At 38.3% G+C, this 22,440-nt stretch overlaps 2 protein-coding genes across 3 annotated transcripts in view; one reads left to right on the forward strand and one right to left on the reverse strand.

Annotated features, from left to right (window-relative positions):
- The window catches only part of LOC107592843 (leukocyte tyrosine kinase receptor-like), an 87,712-nt gene extending 79,149 nt beyond the window's left edge, over positions 1 to 8,563 (forward strand). Inside the window, exons 22-25 of the mRNA XM_016282410.1 lie at positions 3,143 to 3,244; positions 3,417 to 3,551; positions 6,774 to 6,864; positions 7,207 to 8,563. Coding sequence (XP_016137896.1) covers positions 3,143 to 3,244; positions 3,417 to 3,551; positions 6,774 to 6,864; positions 7,207 to 8,163 — 1,285 coding nt within the window. The 3' untranslated portion in view covers positions 8,164 to 8,563. The remainder of the gene's footprint in view (positions 1 to 3,142; positions 3,245 to 3,416; positions 3,552 to 6,773; positions 6,865 to 7,206) is intronic.
- A 10,859-nt stretch (positions 8,564 to 19,422) lies between these two features.
- LOC107592845 (CAP-Gly domain-containing linker protein 4) overlaps positions 19,423 to 22,440 on the reverse strand; it is a 55,714-nt gene continuing 52,696 nt past the window's right edge. For both annotated transcript variants that reach the window (XM_016282412.1, XM_016282411.1), the window contains exon 14: positions 19,423 to 21,417. In XM_016282412.1, coding sequence (XP_016137898.1) covers positions 21,024 to 21,417 — 394 coding nt within the window. In that variant the 3' untranslated portion in view covers positions 19,423 to 21,023. The remainder of the gene's footprint in view (positions 21,418 to 22,440) is intronic.

Here is a 22,440-nt window from a genome sequence, read left to right on the forward strand (position 1 = left end):
TATATATATATATATATAGCAATTTACCGCTCCTGTTAAGCCCTCCTCAAGTGAAGACCAAAGAGTGTAAAGACCATCGACTCTACCGTGCGACTCCACCAGACAGAGACACCGGCAAGGGATATACGTATAGCTTTTGATTCATCCTTTTTCCTACTACTTGTTTCACTTCTGTTTCAGTTTTTATATAGGCAGCACAATCCTAAAAACCTGCACACTTATGCACACAATGCACGCCTATGTCTGCTAATACACTACTTTATTTTTCTGTTGGTCTCTGAAATTGCCAGTCTGCTATAAACAAAGCTGATTTCATTACTTCTATTATTAGTCATTCAAAGCTAAATCTCATGGCCCTGACAGAGACCTGGATCAAACCAGAGGACGCTGCTACACCTGCATCTCTCTACAATAATTTCTCATTTTCCCACTCCGCCCGTTTGACTGGAAGAGGTGGAGGTACTGGTCTGCTTATCTCTAATAATTGGAAAAGTAATCCTTTACCATCTTTGGGTATCAACAGCTCCTTTGAATCTCATTCAGTTACTATTACCTACCCTCTTAAAATCCATTTTGTAGTTGTTTATCGACCCCCAGGACCACTAGGTAATTTCTTGGATGAATTAGATGTGCTGCTTTCAACCTTTCCTGAGGATGGTACTCCCCTAGTTATGCTTGGAAGCTTCAACATCCACCTAGATAAACCTCAGGCTGCAGACTTCCACACTCTGCACTCATTACTTCAGACTTATGTGCCCTCTAGAAGCTTGCGTTCTGTAAGTTAACATCACTTTATTGTGCCATCCCAAAGAAGCACAAAATCACTTTTACGGACTTTTAAACTTTTAAATTCCTCCTGGTGGAATGACCTGCCCAACTCAATCCGAGCAGCTGAGTCATTAGCCATCTTCAAGAATCGGCTAATCGGCTATCTCTTCCATCTTTATTTGACCCTCTAACTCTAGCACTCTCTATTCTAATTCTATTATAAAAAAATAAAAAAAAACACTTGTCCCTTTTAGACTTGCACTCTATTCATTTGCTGCTTGTTTTCTTAAAAAAAAAACTAACACTTGCTTTCTAATCTTTTTGTATTCGATCTGTTTTCTTTTCATTTATTATACAATTAACAAAAGCAAAAATGACCCCTAGCACAAGCTTGCTCTATTCTTTTTCTGTTCTGTTTTCTTTTTATTTATTATATTATTTAAAAAACCCTTGCTACGTGTACTGCTTTAAGCTAACTGAGACTTGTTATATGCTAAATGCTAAATGACTAAATGTAAATGTATAATGAAACCATTATACCATATTACAACAAGCAAATTAAACAAGACATGTTAAATGAACTAGATCAGACACTTTCCATAAACCCTAACCCTAACTACCTAACCCTAACTTATCCCTCCTAAACTCAGAGAGTTTAATGGTTAGGAGCCATGACATGGATGTTGACACAACATTTAGTTAAGTTACTTTGCTGGTCCAGAACATCTGCATATTTTATATTGTGAAAATATATTTTGAAAAATATATTTTTTCATACCCTACTTTATGAAATCAGAAATCTCGATGAATAGAACCCAAGGCAGACAGATAGTGACTTAAAATTGATTCAACATTTAGGTAATGTACTTAGCTTACATATTTTATGAAAACAACTTAAGCAAAATAAGCACACTTATTGATTTCTGAATTTAAATAAATAACCTCAAAGTTTGGGTCTTTTTGAGTTATGGCAACTTCTAATGAAATTATGTTTAACCTACAAGCTACATTGAGTTGGAGGAACCCAATTTTGGAGCAAAATTAAGTATCAGGATGTGATGATCAATATTATTGTGTCATTAGATCTCATCAAAATAATGTTTGTAAGGTTTATTTAAATCAATTAATTAGAATGTGTAACTTGCAGTCATACATGTAATGAAGTTGTGGTAATCAAGTGTGAGTCCTGAACAAGTCCTGAAAAGTGAAGCCAAAATGTTTGATCGCCCAAGGTGGCTGGACCCAGTATAGGTCATAAACCCACCCTCTCCATGTAATCTATGGGACGCGAGACAAACTAAATCAAATTACACTTCAAATAATGTTTTTTTCCAAAGATGGTTCTGTCATTTTAGGTAATTCTTATCATGCTGATGTATGTCCAAGTGTTCATTTTCTAATAAGTTTGCTTTTAGTTTTAGTTATTTGATGCTAAAAAAGCTCATGATTGTGAGCATGCAATTGGGTCTGCGGGAATTTGAGTGGGACTTTGATACCCCTGTCCACCTTATGATCACTACTACGCAGACTCGGGCTCCAAATTAATCGCTGCTTTAACGACACTGGCTCCAAATTACATCATTTTCGAAAGATGACAGTGGCTATACTAAGATGTTTTGGCTTCACTTTTCTATAGTCGAAGGAAGTGGAAACGAGTCGTCCATCTTTTTTTGCAGTCTATGGTGGTAATAGGTTCCCTGAATTTCCTTTTATAAGGCCAGTGAACTAGATCAGTCACTTTTCATTTACCCTAACTCCATCTACCCTAACCCACCTCTCTAAAAGGGATTGACGGTTAGGACCCAAGGCAGACAGATCTAGTGGCTGGGTGTAGATTCAAATTTTAGTTATTTTACTTTGCTTGTCTAGAACATCTGCATTTTTTATATCATGAGTAAAACATGCAAAGTAAGTAATGCATCTCAAATGAGCTAGGTCAGTCCCTTTCCATAAACCATTTAACAAATAAACTTGTTTCTTTAATTCTAACCTGGCGGGAAAGAACAATTAGGTTATTCAAACAATAGACTCCCATTTTAAATGAGTAGTTATTATTTTATAATACTTTTACTTCTTTAAACACAAAGCCAAGCCACATGCATGCAATTAATCACAGTTTTCATTTAGTGATTAATTTAGTTACCAAGGATCAAGTCAAGGCTTCTAGAGAACATCTTTCCATTCTTATATAAGTCGTACATGGACTGAGTTTCTCGTTTACGTCTTTACATAATTTTTGCTCCTTTCATTTTCCAGTGTTTTTTCACTCTCTGATCTGTTACTGGAGTTAATAAGTCACTCCACTCTGCTGCTGTCTACTGTGGGCATTCATAACAATGTCTCTTCTTTTGTCTGGAAATGTATTTTTCCTCAGAGCCAGCTATTACAGGAAAGGAGGCCGTGCTATGCTGCCAGTAAAATGGATGCCTCCCGAGGCCTTTATGGAGGGAATCTTTACCTCAAAAACAGATACATGGTGAGCGCTGTAATATAATTACATATTTAAAAGATTCATTTGCTTCAAGTTCTGTCATATGCTATTGCAACCCCACTGTTTTTCACACTCTAATACGATTCTTTCCATAATTACTATGCTTTCATCTCTCTACTCTACTCTTCACTTTCTCTCCTTTCGACTTGTTTTTCAGGTCATTTGGTGTTCTGCTGTGGGAGATCTTCTCACTGGGCTATATGCCATACCCCAGCCGCAGTAACCAAGAGGTGTTGGAGTTTGTTACTAATGGAGGCCGGATGGACCCACCTAAGAACTGCCCTGGGCCAGTGTGAGTGGACTCTTAAATTCAAATATCTTATGTGCCCTCTAGAAGCTTGCGTTCTGTAAGTTAACATCACTTTATTGTGCCATCCCAAAGAAGCACAAAATCACTTTTACGGACTTTTAAATTAAATGTACCCTCCTGGTGGAATGACCTGCCCAACTCAATCCGAGCAGCTGAGTCATTAGCCATCTTCAAGAATCGGCTAACAACACATCTCTTCCATCTTTATTTGACCCTCTAACTCTAGCACTCTCTATTCTAATTCTATTATAAAAAAATAAAAAAAAACACTTGTCCCTTTTAGACTTGCACTCTATTCATTTGCTGCTTGTTTTCTTAAAAAAAAAACTAACACTTGCTTTCTAATCTTTTTGTATTCGATCTGTTTTCTTTTCATTTATTATACAATTAACAAAAGCAAAAATGACCCCTAGCACAAGCTTGCTCTATTCTTTTTCTGTTCTGTTTTCTTTTTATTTATTATATTATTTAAAAAACCCTTGCTACGTGTACTGCTTTAAGCTAACTGAGACTTGTTATATGCTAAATGCTAAATGACTAAATGTAAATGTATAATGAAACCATTATACCATATTACAACAAGCAAATTAAACAAGACATGTTAAATGAACTAGATCAGACACTTTCCATAAACCCTAACCCTAACTACCTAACCCTAACTTATCCCTCCTAAACTCAGAGAGTTTAATGGTTAGGAGCCATGACATGGATGTTGACACAACATTTAGTTAAGTTACTTTGCTGGTCCAGAACATCTGCATATTTTATATTGTGAAAATATATTTTGAAAAATATATTTTTTCATACCCTACTTTATGAAATCAGAAATCTCGATGAATAGAACCCAAGGCAGACAGATAGTGACTTAAAATTGATTCAACATTTAGGTAATGTACTTAGCTTACATATTTTATGAAAACAACTTAAGCAAAATAAGCACACTTATTGATTTCTGAATTTAAATAAATAACCTCAAAGTTTGGGTCTTTTTGAGTTATGGCAACTTCTAATGAAATTATGTTTAACCTACAAGCTACATTGAGTTGGAGGAACCCAATTTTGGAGCAAAATTAAGTATCAGGATGTGATGATCAATATTATTGTGTCATTAGATCTCATCAAAATAATGTTTGTAAGGTTTATTTAAATCAATTAATTAGAATGTGTAACTTGCAGTCATACATGTAATGAAGTTGTGGTAATCAAGTGTGAGTCCTGAACAAGTCCTGAAAAGTGAAGCCAAAATGTTTGATCGCCCAAGGTGGCTGGACCCAGTATAGGTCATAAACCCACCCTCTCCATGTAATCTATGGGACGCGAGACAAACTAAATCAAATTACACTTCAAATAATGTTTTTTTCCAAAGATGGTTCTGTCATTTTAGGTAATTCTTATCATGCTGATGTATGTCCAAGTGTTCATTTTCTAATAAGTTTGCTTTTAGTTTTAGTTATTTGATGCTAAAAAAGCTCATGATTGTGAGCATGCAATTGGGTCTGCGGGAATTTGAGTGGGACTTTGATACCCCTGTCCACCTTATGATCACTACTACGCAGACTCGGGCTCCAAATTAATCGCTGCTTTAACGACACTGGCTCCAAATTACATCATTTTCGAAAGATGACAGTGGCTATACTAAGATGTTTTGGCTTCACTTTTCTATAGTCGAAGGAAGTGGAAACGAGTCGTCCATCTTTTTTTGCAGTCTATGGTGGTAATAGGTTCCCTGAATTTCCTTTTATAAGGCCAGTGAACTAGATCAGTCACTTTTCATTTACCCTAACTCCATCTACCCTAACCCACCTCTCTAAAAGGGATTGACGGTTAGGACCCAAGGCAGACAGATCTAGTGGCTGGGTGTAGATTCAAATTTTAGTTATTTTACTTTGCTTGTCTAGAACATCTGCATTTTTTATATCATGAGTAAAACATGCAAAGTAAGTAATGCATCTCAAATGAGCTAGGTCAGTCCCTTTCCATAAACCATTTAACAAATAAACTTGTTTCTTTAATTCTAACCTGGCGGGAAAGAACAATTAGGTTATTCAAACAATAGACTCCCATTTTAAATGAGTAGTTATTATTTTATAATACTTTTACTTCTTTAAACACAAAGCCAAGCCACATGCATGCAATTAATCACAGTTTTCATTTAGTGATTAATTTAGTTACCAAGGATCAAGTCAAGGCTTCTAGAGAACATCTTTCCATTCTTATATAAGTCGTACATGGACTGAGTTTCTCGTTTACGTCTTTACATAATTTTTGCTCCTTTCATTTTCCAGTGTTTTTTCACTCTCTGATCTGTTACTGGAGTTAATAAGTCACTCCACTCTGCTGCTGTCTACTGTGGGCATTCATAACAATGTCTCTTCTTTTGTCTGGAAATGTATTTTTCCTCAGAGCCAGCTATTACAGGAAAGGAGGCCGTGCTATGCTGCCAGTAAAATGGATGCCTCCCGAGGCCTTTATGGAGGGAATCTTTACCTCAAAAACAGATACATGGTGAGCGCTGTAATATAATTACATATTTAAAAGATTCATTTGCTTCAAGTTCTGTCATATGCTATTGCAACCCCACTGTTTTTCACACTCTAATACGATTCTTTCCATAATTACTATGCTTTCATCTCTCTACTCTACTCTTCACTTTCTCTCCTTTCGACTTGTTTTTCAGGTCATTTGGTGTTCTGCTGTGGGAGATCTTCTCACTGGGCTATATGCCATACCCCAGCCGCAGTAACCAAGAGGTGTTGGAGTTTGTTACTAATGGAGGCCGGATGGACCCACCTAAGAACTGCCCTGGGCCAGTGTGAGTGGACTCTTAAATTCAAATATGCAAGATATTTATACAGCACTTACATATAACAGAAACGGATTGTTGGCCAGCAATAATCTGTATTCTTAAATGTCAAGAATCTATTATTGTCTAATGAATATGAATATTGATTCTCAATTTTTCAGTCCTCATTAAACTTTCCACTGTTGTATGTACTCTTAAAATAAAGTCTTCAAATAATACTAATAATAATCAAACTTCTGAAGTTTTGATTTAATTAAGTTCCTAATCTAACCTGGGGACCATCTTGCAGAGCTGCTCATTGAAACATAACTGAGGGGGAACAAAAAAAAACATATTTTTTATCTCTTAAATTGATAAAAACCTATCTTGAAATGAAAACAAATATTTTGTTTGTAAAATAGGTACCGGATAATGACACAGAGTTGGCAGCATCAACCAGAAGACAGACCAAACTTCTCAACTATTCTGGAGAGGATTGACTATTGTCTGCAGGTACTACATCTTATAACCTTGTCTGTTAATGCTGGGCAACAGTAGGTTTGTTTGAAGCAGCATTTTTTCATTTCTGTATTGCAATATGCATTATGTATACTGTGCACAGGGAATTTGCCAAAGCATGCAGAATACAGCCGTGCACATCAAACACAATTTAATCTTCTTAATTCGTTAATTTAATTTAATTTGTGTAAAATATTGGATTTCAAATAAGGTACAATACTATCTTTTCAGTGTTTTTAATCTAATTTATTCTTATGTTAGGATTTACTATTATTTTATTTTGTAACTGGGAAGTTTGACTGCTGGTATAAATTACAGACTCTCCAATTCCCCTAGGACCCAGATGTGGTGAATGTGCCTTTGCCTGTTGAGTACGGCCCCATCCCTGAGGAAGAGGAGAGGGTACCCATGCGTCCCGATGACCCATCGGCCCCCTCCTTGCTTGTAACCCCTCAGGGCACTGAGGAGGCTTCATCTGCCGCCCACTCCGATCAGCCTAAGAGAGATGGGGAGGCCGTTCTCGTGGCCAGCCACTCCTCTGAGAGCAAACTCCCACCCGCTCCCCAATCTCAGCCTCACCCCCATCACCACCACCAACCCCCGGTAGTCACTGCCCCTATACCAGCTGCCAAACCTTCCTCTGCAACTCCCTTGACCACCCAAGATGGAGGGCATGTGAATTTGGGCTTCATGCAGGCCCATCTATCGGAGAAGGAGAGCCGTAACGGGAAGCCCACCAACCTGTGGAACCCCACCTATGGCTCGTGGTTTCTACAGCAGCAACAGAAGAGACAGCAGGCCCAGGCACAAAGGCAGACAAGCGGCCCACGGATCCCAGGTGAAGGGCAGGAACAAGCAGGCCGGACTGTGACAGTAGCTGAAGCTCTGGGCCTGCAGCAACAGCACAAACAGCAGCAGTACCAACAGCAGCTCCAGCGCCAACAGCAGCAGCAGCAGCAACAACAAGGCCTGTGTCGACCGCTTTTGCCCCCTCCTCCCCCACCTGCCCCGACCCCTTTACTTCTGGATTCGGCCAGCCTAGCACCGGTTCCACTCTACAGACTACGGCGCTTCCCATGTGGGAACATCGGGTATGGCTACCAGGAGCAGGGCCTGCCCATGGAGCCCATGCCGGGGCCCCAGCCTCCCCCGACTCATCCTGGCCAGCAGAGGCCCATCTCTTTAGCTCGGGCCAGCGGCCCTGAGGACAGCCGCCCACTTTTGGTCACCATGGGTACAGTGCAGGACTCCAGACTGCCAAAAATGGAAGGGCACAACGCCACTGTGCTGTAACCATGCACGTTCTCTATCAGTGCCCACTTTGCAAAACACTGTGCTGTCCATTTACGTCCACCTTTGCCAAGCCCCTTTGTGCTTTATCTTTGTGCTTTTCAGCCATGAGACTGGGACTGGAAATGTTCTGCTCTGGAAACTCAGAGAAACTACGTTTCACTGAAAGAGAATGATTGTCACTTGGATAAAGTAACAAGACTGTTGAGTTTCTGAAAGCCGCAATTGAGAGACAAAAATAAACTGATTAAGCCCTCACAAGGACAAATTCTGTAAAAAAGACTAAATTATATCAGTGATATTTTTCCATAATGGGGGAGAAAAAAATAAAACGGGTTTGTTGATGTTTGCTTGCCTGCTTGTTTATTTATTCATTTGTTAATTTATTATTTGGAGGTCATGTAAATTATTAATGGGTGTGCTTCAGAAAGCAAACTGCCCCCATTCAATATGTATCATTTGTTCATTCTTGGACTTGGCTGACTTTTAAACGCAGCTGTTTTCATCCATCATCAAACAACATGAATAACAGAAAACTCTAATGGCTCATGTGTGTGAAACTGATGAGTGTTTATGGCTTTTGGTGATCAGATAACCTGTTGCTATGGTGTTGAAACTGAAAGATGTAGCAAACTGGTCAGTGACCATTGAATGAAGGCTCTTTCACAGGACTCGTGTTAGGGATTTAAACCGTGAAAATAGCATTGAAACAACATTTATTCATTTAAACCCTGTCAGTTGCTTTGATATATTACAAAAACTGGTCAAAGGTCAAGCTTGTTTAACCCCTCTGAATGCCACAATATCCTTGTTGAGAAGATTATCCTTGTTGAGAGCTTAAGCTAGCGTGAATTTCCAGGTTTGGTGCTGTTTTGGATCAGCAAAGCCAGCATAGCCAAGAGGTTCACCAGCACATCTTAGCTGTTGAAGGTTATTAACCAGCATGGTATTTCTGGTAAACCTGCTTAGCTAATGAAGTTTTGTTGGTTAAGTAAGTTATGAAGATTGGTTGGAGCATCAGCCTATCAAAACATCAAATAATGTTCTTTTTAGCATGGAACAGCCTTTGACATTTTGCTGTACTTGATGTATCTAGTATGGCTAAACCACCCACATAATGATACATCTTGCAAATTGTTCAGTAACCATGAACTGCATTTTGAAATGCCAGCAGCAAGTGGCTTTAAAATTGTTTTAACACTCAGCATCAGTAAAAAGTCTGTCTTGCATACAACACAAGACCAGTATGACGCTGTAGACTTACAGAGTTCAATGCATTAGGGAATGTTGATTTGTTTGAAAGGGCTTTGAGTTGTATGAAACTTTAGCATTGGCTGTGTAAGAATACATTTCAGCATTTTATTTTAATATCCATCATTCCATTCGTTTTCGATTTGGCATTTAGCATTGAAAAAAGAAAAATCTGTGTACATAAGAGCCTTACACCTGTTTGCGCAGAATAACTGTTTCATGCTCTCTTGATTCCTGTATCTTTAATTGAAGGACTTTTTTTAAGCGTACTGAAAATAAATTTTTCACATATTATTTGTCACTTTAATGTCTAAACATTAATTATTTTTGTCTTATTGCTTACTGTTCAGTTCTATCAAGCTGCTATTTCAAAAGCAAATGTTGGATGGTCTTTTTATACTATCAGAAAGAACTGTTGCAGTGTCTTTGATAGTGAAGGTTTTACAAAGGAATATCTTGTGGCAATTTTGTAAACTATTTTTTGTTAAATAGTGGTCTCATTGTGAAAAATAAATTGTTTTATCTTTATTTTTCATTATTTTATTTTTAATGATAATTGTATCTTTATTTTTAACCTTCATATAAAGTTCTATATTAATACCATCACAGAATATTAACTGAAATGTTTAAAATGTTTGACTCATTTATATCCCTCTTGACTTTATGATATAATTTACAATGTCATGGACACTTTGTTAGCATTGATGCTACACTGTTTACCATAAATGGTATATTTAAATGTAAAATGCTACATTTTTGAGAGAGAGAAATATTTGTTGACTTAAATTACTTGTTCGGTTCACAGCTGAGGTTTGAAGATGTCTGATACAGTTTATGGAAGAGTCATGAGTGTTATTGCATGAAGATAAAAAAAAAGGATTTTTATTGCTATTATAATTTATTTTCTTTCTTTCTTTTTCTTTTTCTTTTTCTTTTTCTTTTTCTTTTTCTTTTTCTTTTTCTTTTTCTTTTTCTTTTGCTTATCGCAATGACAAAGTGACCACACTTGTAAAAATGTTGTAAAACCTTATTGTATCATGTATCTGTTAATCACTGTAATTTGACATTCAATGATGAGATCTGAGAAATTAATAAATTACTATTTAATAAGTTTGGCATTGCTCTCAAACACAAAAGGTTTGAAGATGTCTGATACAGTTTATGGAAGAGTCATGAGTGTTATTGCATGAAGATAAAAAAAAAGGATTTTTATTGCTATTATAATTTATTTTCTTTCTTTCTTTTTCTTTTTCTTTTTCTTTTTCTTTTTCTTTTTCTTTTTCTTTTTCTTTTGCTTATCGCAATGACAAAGTGACCACACTTGTAAAAATGTTGTAAAACCTTATTGTATCATGTATCTGTTAATCACTGTAATTTGACATTCAATGATGAGATCTGAGAAATTAATAAATTACTATTTAATAAGTTTGGCATTGCTCTCAAACACAAAATGTGTATTAAAAAAATAAGCAGAAGTAACACATCTCACAGAAGACAACGTTGACAAGCTGAAACATGGTTTTGAGTCTAAATCATGACTTTTGGGTGAAAGTAATATTAGGCTAATAAATTAGGTAGTTTCATAAAAAAAAAAAAAAATGTTCTCTTTCAACAGTAAAAAAAAAAAACTTGTCTGTGGTACGGGCAATAACTAGTGTTGGAATATTTGTCATATTTCACGTTATGATCAAGGCTATTGATCATAAGCAGTTTCATTCATTTTAGAAGGTGTCATTTCACAACGTAACTGCTAAAAACTACATTTAGTCATTTTGCAAACGCTTTTATCCAAAGCGACTTACAATTGGGGAATACATAAAGCGATTCATCTTAAAGAGGCACACAGTCACAGGAAGTGCTTGTAATACCAAGTTTCAGGCATCGTTTAAATCAGTACAAGCTAGAAAGGGAAGGAATAAATAAAGAAAAATATATTTTTTTTTAATTTAGGATGAAGTCAAGTAGTGTCAAAACAGATAAGTTTTCAGCTGTCGCTTGAAAATTGTCAAGGACTCAGCATTCCGGATAGGGGTGGGAAGATCATTCCACCAGCCAGGAGTGGTGAACGAGAATGTTCTGGAAAGTGATTTTGAGCCTCTCTGTGATGGTACTACGAGGCGTCACTCACTAGCAGATCTCCGACTTCTGGAGGCGACTTACAATTGGGGAATACATAAAGCGATTCATCTTAAAGAGGCACACAGTCACAGGAAGTGCTTGTAATACCAAGTTTCAGGCATCGTTTAAATCAGTACAAGCTAGAAAGGGAAGGAATAAATAAAGAAAAATATATATTTTTTTAATTTAGGATGAAGTCAAGTAGTGTCAAAACAGATAAGTTTTCAGCTGTCGCTTGAAAATTGTCAAGGACTCAACATTCCGGATAGGGGTGGGAAGATCATTCCACCAGCCAGGAGTGGTGAACGAGAATGTTCTGGAAAGTGATTTTGAGCCTCTCTGTGATGGTACTACGAGGCGTCACTCACTAGCAGATCTCCGACTTCTGGAGGGGATGTAGATTCATAATAGTGACTGGAAGTAGGTGGATGCTGAGCCTGTGGCTGTTCTATATGCAAGCATCAGTGTCTTGAACTTAATGCGAGCCGCAACCTGTAGCCAGTGCAAGGACATAAGGAGAGTTGTAACATGGGCTCTTTTGGGCTCGTTGAAAACCAGTCATGCCACTGCATTCTGAATCATTTATAGAGGTTTGATTGTGCTTGATGGAAGTCCAGCCAGAAGAGCATTGCAGTAGTCCAGCCTAGAGATGACAAAGGCCTGGACAAGAAGTTGTGCAGCATGCTCCGTTAGAAAGGGCCTGATCTTTCTGATGTTGTGCAATGCAAACCTGCAAGATCGAGCGGTCTTTGCAATGTGGTCTTTGAAGGTCAGCTGGTTATCAATTGCAGTAGTCCAGCCTAGAAATGACAAGGGCCTGGAAAAGAAGTTGTGAAGCATGCTCCGTTAGAAGAGGGCCTGATCTTTTGGACGTTGTGTAGTGCAAACCTGCAAGATCGAGCAGTCTTTGCAATGTGGTCTTCGAAGGTCAGCTGGTCATCAAAGATTACACCAAGATTTCTGACCGAAGTTGATGAGGTAATTGTAGAAGAACCTAGCTGGATGGTGAAATCTTGGAGTGGAAGAGAAGACAAGAAGCTCAGTCTTTTCCAGGTTGAGCTGTAGGTGATGTTCTTTCATCCATGCCGAGATGTCTGCCAGCCAGCCTGATATCCGTGCAGCTACCATTGGATCATCTGGTTGAAATGAGAGATAGAGCTGTGTGTCATCAGCATAGAAATGGTAGGAGAAGCCATGTGCCTGTATGATGGGACCCAGTGATGTAGTGTATATGGAGAAGAGGAGGGGTCCAATAACTGATCCCTGAGGAACCCCGGTGACCAGTTGATGTGCTTTGGATACCTCCCCAGGTCACACTGAAAGACCTACCAGTGAGATAGGATTCAAACCAGCAAAGTGGGATCCTTGTGATGCCCAGTGATGAGGGTGTACCATGAGAATCCGGAGGACAGGAGGATCCGATGATTGACAATGTCAAAAGCAGCAGATAGATCCAGCAGAATTAGAACTGATTATGTGGAATCAGCTTTTGCAATCCGCAAGGCTTCCATGACTGACAGTAGTGCAGTCTCAGTTGAATGGCCACTCCTGAAACCTGACTGGTTAGTGTCCAGTTTGTTGTTCTCTGAAAGGAACAATGATACCTGGTTGAAAACAACTCATTCAAGGGTTTTCGTTATGAATGGAAGGAGAGAGACAGGTCTGTAGCCATCTATAAGTGAAGTGTTTAATGTAGGTTTTTTGAGCAGTGGGTTACCCGAGCCTGACTGCAATGGGGAAGGTGCCTGTGAGGAGAGATGTGTTGATGATGTGTGCGAGTGCTGGTAAGAGTGTAGGAGAGATTGCTTGGAGAAGGTGTGAGGGGATTGGGTCTAGAGGCCATGTTGTAAGATGGCTGGAGAGGAGAAGTCTCGATACTTCTGCCTTAGTGAGGGAACAGAAGGAGAAGATGGGAGTTTTAGCAGTGGGTGTGGTTGGTCTGAGGTCCTGTGTGTGTGGGGCTGAGAACTGACTACTGATTGTTCTAGTTTTGTCTGTGAAGAATGTGGCGAAATCATCAGCTGTTATAGAAGTGGTGGGAGGGGAACAGAGGAGATCATTTAATGCTTTGAAGAGATTACGTGTGTCTGGAGCGCTGTTGATCTTGTTGTGGAAATATGAATATTTGGCAGTATGAACTTCAGCAGAGAAAGATTAAAGCAAAGACTGATACATTCTCCGGTCTGACGGATCTTTTGATTTGCGCCATTTTCTCTCTGCTGCCCTGAGTTTGGTCCGATGCTCACAAAGAACATTGGATAACCAGGGGTTAGAAGGGGCAGCCCGGGCTGGCCTGGAGGAGAGAGGACAAATATCGTCTAGACAAGAGGTTAAAATAGAGCATAGTGTCAGTTGCTGAATTCACATCCAGAGATGAGAAATGGGTAGGTGAGGGAAGAGGGGAGGATACTACAGAGGAAAGATGGGAGGGTGAAAGGGAGTGTAGGTTTCGTCTAAAAGTAACCGGTATAGGGGTTGTTGGCACACAGTTAGCAAAATGTAGTTTAAATGTAATGAAGAAACGGTCAGAGATATGTAGGGGTTCTACCAAAATGTTGTATGCAATACAATTGCGTGTGTAAATTAAAGGGGTCATATGATGCGATTTCAATCTTTGGAGTGTTACAAGCTCTTGGTGCATAAAGAAGATCTGTAAAGTTGCAAAGACTAAAGTCTCAAATCCATGATATTCTTTATAAAAGTTAAGAGTCAGCCACGCCTACCTAAAACGGTTCGTTCTAACACAAACTTTGATTGGCCTTTCAAAAGGGGACGATATCTGCTTTGTCATGCCTGGAGCTGATCCGTGCTGGTTGCTGAGGAAATACTACAACTTTGCGCTGTGGATCGCCAGATCGACTTTCACTGTGGACGAAGCGGAGTTCAGCCTGGGGATGTCACATGTGGTTGCCGCAAGCCCGCCGGATGCTCCTTCATCGAATCCGCCGCCTCTGCTCACTCTAGCTGGCCGTTCCTCACTTTAGCCCCTGGCCTCTGCTCACTCTAGGCCGCCGCCGCCGCTCACCCTAGGCCACCGTGTGTGATGCTGTGTTTCGTTGTGAAAGCGAAACTACTTTGTTTGGCCTTCCAAAAATGGACACGACTAGAAATTAGTGGTTAAGTTGTATTTACAACACTGTTCCAGAACAGTTCAACCCAAATATTCAGATGTGTGCAGCACATTTTATGGAGGACTGTTTCCTGATCCTGGGAGAGTAGACTACAATGCCGGCTGTTCTGACTCAAAGACTGTAAGTACGTTTTTTATATTTAAAGGGGTCATATGATGCTGCTAAAAAGAACATTATTTTGTGTATTTGATGTAATTAAATGTGTTTATATGGTCTAACGTTCAAAACACACATTATTTTCCACATACTGTACATTATTGTTTCTCCTCTATGCCCCGCCTTTTTGAAACGCGTCGATTTTTACAAAGCTCATCGGTCTGAAAAAGCGAGGTGTGCTCTGATTGGCCAGCTATCCAGTGCGTTATGATTGGCAACGTACTTATCTGGGTCAGAACTGCCGGCATTGTAGTCTAACGTTACTCTCCCAGGATCAGTAAACAGTCCTCCATAAAATGTGCTGCACACATCTGGATATTTGGGTTAAACTGTTCTGGAACAGTGTGGTAAATACAACTTAACCACTGATTTGTAGTCGTGTCCTCTTGGAAGACCAAAGTAGTTTCGCTTTCACAACGAAAAATACAGCGGCCTATCGTGAGGGGAAGCCCTGTTCCTTAGCGTGCGCTGAGGCCGAGATAGAGTGAGCTGAGGCCGTGCTAGTGTGAGCCGAAGCCCCGGCTTAGCGTGCGCTGAGGCCGGGATAGAGTGAGCTGAGGCCGGGCTAGCGTGTTTTTTTGGGCAGTGTATAGAGTAGGGCTTGTTGTTTGTCAATTCTCCGATCACAAATGAAGACATGGTTTTATGTTTACGAGGCACAACGCAACGCGTAAAAAGACAGTATAAATCATTATAATCCATAATTATATCTCCACTGGATGCAACAAATGCCTCTTTTATAATGGGTTTTCATGTTTTTGAATCATCGCTCCGGCCTGACAGGGCATCATCACAGTATGGTGAGGGGCGTAACATTTCCGTCACACGCTTGAGGTATTCGGTCAATCACAATGCACTGGATAGCTGGCCAATCACAGTACACCTCGCTTTTTTAGAACGATGAGCTTTGTAAAAATCGACGCGTTTCAGAAAGGCGGGGCATAGTGGAGAACCAATAATCTACAGTATGTGGAAAATAATGTTTTTTGAACCTTAAACCACATAAGTTTCATTACACCAAATACACAAAATAATGTTCTTTTTAGCAGCATCATACGACCCCTTTAAGTCAAGTTGGTTGCCTGATTTGTGCGTGCTTGTATTGGTAAGTCATTTGAGATCAAATAAAGCAAGGAGTGAATGGAAGTCTGTAGCATAAGGCTTGTCCAGATGAATGTTGAAGTCGCCAAAGACTAAAAGTGGCCATCCTTTGGGAATGAGGACAGCAGCCCATCCAGCTCTTCTAGGAAGGTACCAAGAATTTGCCCAGGACATTAATAAGAGCATAACTTATACACCTATAACCCCCTCAACCATATGTTGTAGTTTTTTTCCCCCCTCACAATCTATACTCCACACCCCATAATGACAAAGCAAAAAAAAATGTTTTAGATAGATTTGTGATGGATCCAAAAATGTATGGTTTGATACCAGTTGAATGTGCTAAATAAATTTTTTACACAACACAAACACAATTTTTTTAAATAAAAAAAGTTAAAGGTCTGTAGAATAATCTTTTTTTATATATATAAATTTGCTAAATTATCACAAAGTGGGTTTTTGCTTGGAGTGTAGATTGATGTTAAAAAAAAAAATGTAGCATAAAACTACAACATAATATGTTAAAAGATTAAGGCAAAATTAATTTTTGAAATGTACTAAGCAGGGATCTCCAACCATGCTCCTGGAGAGCTACCATCCTGCATACTTCAGTTCCAACCATACTCCAACACAAGCCTGTAATTATCAAGTAACCCTGAACACCTTGATTAGCTGGTTCAGGTGTGTTTTATTGGGATTGGAGCTGAACTCTGCAGGACAGTAGCTCTCCAGGAGCAGGGTTGGAGGCCTCTGTATTATGGACCTTCCCTAAGAAGATCCCTATTCAGGTGTTTCAGGTGTCACCATTGTGTGAAAATATTTTCCATCCTCTCTGCCTGCTGTCTATTAAAGGAGAAAATTAAAGAAATTTGAGATGAGATGCAGCGGTTTTTACTTGATGGAATTATGTAAAAGCCAAATCTAATTGCTTTCTATAGCTTATTTGATGCTTTCTAAAGATTCAAAACCTAAATTGTCAAAGATTTATTGGTAAACAAAAGATCATTGAAGAGTTTTAGAATTTAATGAGATTTTATATATATCAATTCAAATGTCGCCATATGTCAAAATGTCCTTTGCTTGTTTGACCACATGACATTTCAAAAGTGTCATACATTTTTTCTGAAAGATAAAACATGCTCCACGTGGAGCAGCGACAATGTACCTTTGCGGTGTACAAAGCTGACAAAATCCATTCATCATTGTTCATAAGCTACAGAATATAAGGAACACACAAAAAATGTGAAACAGGAACAACATATAGTGCTTGATGAAACACATAATCTGATTTTGACTTACTTGAGACAGGTTAGGCCTTCAAGTGGAGTCAGAAATATGTTGTTTAGCCTATACTAGTTCCAAGCACATGAATGACCAAGCAAAGTCGTATTTACAAATGGGGAAATTGGAAATTCTAGAGGACACCCAAGTTACCGAGTGGGACATGGTGGTGAAGTCTGTTGTTAATAGCTGTATACAGCATGCACAAAAACAACTGTAAAGTTTATCACTCACCTTTCACAGTCTGCTTTATGCAAAATGCGTGTTTTGGTTAAATGTTGGACAATTAACGATAGAAATTGCAATGACAAAACAAATTAAAATCTAAAATCCTCTTATTTTTCTGACTTGAATGTGTGAACTGTCACTTTGCAATGCATGCCCAACTCGGAAGTAAGAGCTTTAGAAATGCACTTGAAAGCAACAATAAATGCAAACATCAATGTAATGGACAGTTTTCACATTCCTGGGCTTTTCAGAAGTGACGATCATCATAGATGTGTAAACTAGTGTTGAACAGGAGATTTATAGATTTTTTTTATATATTTGTTTTCTATTACTTTTTTTAAAAGAGGAGAGAGAGAGTAGTCAGAAGAGAAAAATTACACATTTATGTTAAGATCATATTTATTGATTTTTGAATTATAATATTTAAAGAATGCTACATTTATGACAGCAATTGAGGAAAATTATCACATTCTTTGAAAAGGGTCTATCTATTCAGCTCACTATTTTCTTGTAAACAGAAACTTTTTCAGAATGACATGATTTTCCATGTATATTAAATGTGATTAGATACTAGATCATTCTAATAGTGTATTAAATACTGACTGTTGTTTAAAAAAATCTGCTGGCCTTTTTTTTTTTTTTTGTATTCTGCAGATACACTACAGCTTGCACAGTTGTACAAAAAAACCCAGTGAGTGGCATTTTTGTTGGACCATAAGATTTGCCTTTGATGAGAATGACCTTGTCCGTTCAATCTGATACAGTAGAAAGATCACAAATAAACACAATAACACTCTTTACAACTCTGAGGTGAAGAAGGTCATCTCTGACTGCGCAGTATGTCAAACCTTTAAAGCTGATGGGCTTGAGCAGCAGGACATTGTGATAGAGTTTTCTCCTGTCAGTCAAGGTCACAGAGGGCGCAGAACCACCACACTGAATAATTGAACATTGACGAATGGGTCTGATGAATCTTAATTTCTGCTTTGACATGCAGATGGCAGGATCAGAATCTGGCACAAACAGCAGGAATCCATTGATCCACTCTGTCTAATGTCTTGGGAATATGTCCCTCTCATAAATTAGGCCTATTAAAAACATTTAAGCCAATGTGAAAATCATGGCATACCTAAGCTTTCACACTGACCATGTGGGTCCTTTCATGGCCACGGTCCACCCATTTTCAAATGGATACTAATTCAGTATGTCACAAATCATCTCGAGCTGTTTCCATAAACATGACAGTCCAGTGGACTGAGCGTTCCCTTGCATTTACGATATCGAGTAAACATGGAGCAGATGGCTACAATGTGATACTCCACAACAAAATCCTAATATTTTCCTAACCAACAATGTCAAGCAATTACCAATTTTGAAAAAAAAAAGCTTAGTTTTTATTTCAGAGTGGGCAGCACAGTCAATTGTGAAATGTCATTGGTCCAAAATCATGCTTTTTGATGGGTTGTGATTGTGATGTCATGCTGTTTCCGTGTGAACAGCTTGTAGCTTGAAACTGATTGCATCATGTAAGGGTTTTTGGATAGTACTTGTCCTGAATAAGATGTTAACCGAGGAGAAAAAGGGGGAGGGTTGACCTTCTACTTGTAATTATCTACTTGTAATTTATGTATGCTAATTTAAGTTGCTGCAATATTGTTTTAATAATACCTTGTGTTGATTATGTAAGTGCATAAAGAGGATCTTTATATTGAACACGCTGACTCATGAGTCAACAAACTGCTATCTAATTGTTTTTTCTCTAATTGAATAATTCTTTATAGTTAGAAAAATTCCAAAATGCATCAGATCATCACATCAGATTATGACGATCTACCGTGTAAACTTGATGGGAACTGACACTTGTTGTGGCCAAAATTGTATATCGAGTATAGGTTCTACATTAAATGAGGAACAAACTTCGCGAATGTGTAAATTTATATTATAAAGACTGTATATGAATGCGTGTAGTATTAATGAAATCCTGACAATGTATGGGTGAAGAAAACAAAAGTAAATTATTATAACTTTTATTGTAATCGGCAAATTTGACAAACGTTCTTTGTGCATTACATTTTATAATTCAGATTTAAGTTAGTACTAAAATACTACATTTTAATTCACACAAAATATACACCCAAAACTAAGCAGATAATGTACAGACAGTACAAAACAACCCTGTGGAAACAGGCTGAAATGTGCAATAAGACTCCAACTTCCATTGGAAATTGTCCCATTTTATAACCCTTTTCATTTATTGGTTTTCTTGCCAATTTTAACCCTCATGAATTTATTTTTAGGGTTACTCTGATACCTAGTCAATGTCATAAACATCATATTTTCATAATTTCCTCATTAGTACAAAATTATATGATCACAGAGGAACCATACATCTGTAATTCCTGCATTTACTCTGACCGTAAACTCATCCTAGACATTGTTGAACTAAGAATTTGGAAAGGAATTCAAAAAGAATGGAATGGAAAACATAAGAGAATCAACAAATTAAACCTCAATAAAAAAAATGGGGTAAATAAAATAAGAACAGTTGCATTTGAGAGAAAAACTAAATTTCAAATCATGCCAAAGATTTTTATGATCTAATATAAATATGGAGAAATGCTAGCTTTGCCTGCATGTTGCCTATTTGCCTGTAAATATGACAAAAATACTAACTGGTTCATTATAACGGAGTCACTTAACAATTGTTTGATTTGTTATTACGGACTAAACCGTACAAAACAAAAACATATCCACAGACACGCTTATGATATGAGTTTAAACCGAAAATAAAGGTAGATCTTTTCAGTTCCCGATTTAGCCCTCGTTGTTTGGTCTGTGTATCATCTTTAAATGACTTCATAAAACTGACTTAAGTTTCTATTAGGGATCTCTCAGTCAAGAGAAGTTCTTTATTACAGGCAAAACAAAAACCTGATTAAGTCTGTCAGCAGCAACAACTGCTACATCATCTGTGGAACTATCACGTTTTTATTCACTGAGCTGATTAGATCTTGGATTATGATACTATTAAAGTGCTTATTATTTAATCGTAACTGGTCTCGCATCAAGATGAACGATTAGACGTTTCTGAATGTATAAGTGCCATGTTCTGAAGGGACTCGCACCTTCTGAAAAGAGTAGACAAACACTAAGTGATGCTTTATTCTGTCGAGAGAACGTCTGAGGGGATTTGAGGAGCTGATAGTCACAGCTACTGAAGTTATTAAATTGTCTGAACTTCTTAAATCCTGCCATTCAAGTCATTGTCTTCACCCACATTTATTAAAGTGCTCAGAGACTGCTACTGTTTACTTAATCAGAAGCATCTGAATTCAAACCTCCAGCTGAAATTAAAACCTCAGAAGAATATTTGCTCCCACACATTATATTTAGTTCGTTTAGAAAATGGAGTATACAGTTTATCAGCTGTGAACGTATGAGTCTTAGTGCAGTTAGAAAGAAAATGTCTCCTTGGGTTGGTTGAAATGTCAAAATAAATCCATAGAAACATTAAATGTTTCTGAACGAAACATGAAAATGAAGCGAAAGCCAGATGGATGGAGAGATGGGAAGCCCACGTTTCGGCGTGTGACGGTCTCAGCTGCTTTCATCCACCAGCTTGGCCCCGTTGATACCACGGTACGTGACCCTGCTGGGTCGCACCAGAACCCCATGGCCAGGTCGACAACTGAAGTAGCGTCGGCTGCCCACAGAACCATCGTTTTTTCCTTTCGGGTTTCGCAGTTCGAGGCCCAGCCAGAGGCCAGGGGCAAAGTCAGCTGTGCCAATGTAGCGGATGGTGCCCATCTCATTGGCACTAATTAGCAAGACCTGCATGCCCAGGTGGAGTTTGACAGTGCCATCTGAGCCAGAGGAACTGGTGGTGCCACCCACTCGGTTAGGCCCTGGGCCAGCACTGCTGTTTGCCCTTGATGTACCCCAGCCAGCGCTGACTGTGCTCCAGCGTCGCCGCAAATTACTGGAACGGTTCCTGAGAGGCGACAACAGAAGACAAAGAGAATTTGAGAATGGGATACAAGGAACTAATTAATACTACTGATGCACCAAAAATTCTGGCAATTGAAAATATTCGTCCGGAAATGACTTTTCGCCTGTTTCGGAGGGCCGAAATCACTGACTGAAATGTGACGTTCAATTAGTGCTTCTCTGTTGCCGTGTTTAGACTGTGTCTGTGTCCATGGATACGTAAACTAATTAGCTGTGTGAATGCTAGAACTGGACTAAAAATATTGATATCTTGTTTTTCATTTTAATTTCTTTTAATTTAAGCTGCCTAAGCTGTTTGCAGTTGATGCATACAAACTTTACTTAAAATTTGTAGCGTGCCATCCAATAATTGCAAAAAGCTTTGTGGTTTGTTACTTTTCAAACACAATCTAAGCTTTAAAATTCTGTTTATTTCATGATAGTACTGGGCAACGATTAATCGCATCCAAAATAAAAGTTTTTGTGTATATAATGTGTGCTGTGTATATTTATTATGTATATATAAATACACATACATACAGTATATATTTAGAAAATATTTATATGTATATATTTTAGTGCTGTCAAACAATTAATCGCATCCAAAATAAAAGTTTTTGTTTACATACTATATGTGTGTGTACTGTGTATATTTCTTATGTATATATATATATATATATATACAGTGGGGGAAAAAAGTATTTAGTCAGCCACCAATTGTGCAAGTTCTCCCACTTAAAAAGATGAGAGAGGCCTGTAATTTTCATCATAGGTATACCTCAACTATGAGAGACAAAATGAGAAAAAAAAATCCAGAAAATCACATTGTAGGACATCAAATTACTGCAAGAGCTATAGAGAGCAGACGGCTCCTTGTGCCTTTGAATCACTCTCGCGGTACTTTGATGTCAATACACCGATCGGACTGTGGAGCGCCGTTTCAAATTGAACGAGCCTATGTCCACTGGTTCAACGCACCTAATGGTTCACCCAATTTGTTCAAAACGTGCATTAAGAAATGAAATGC

This window comes from Sinocyclocheilus grahami, unplaced genomic scaffold (genome assembly GCF_001515645.1).
Source record: "Sinocyclocheilus grahami isolate Dianchi unplaced genomic scaffold, SAMN03320097.WGS_v1.1 scaffold160.1, whole genome shotgun sequence".
NCBI lineage: Eukaryota > Metazoa > Chordata > Actinopteri > Cypriniformes > Cyprinidae > Sinocyclocheilus > Sinocyclocheilus grahami.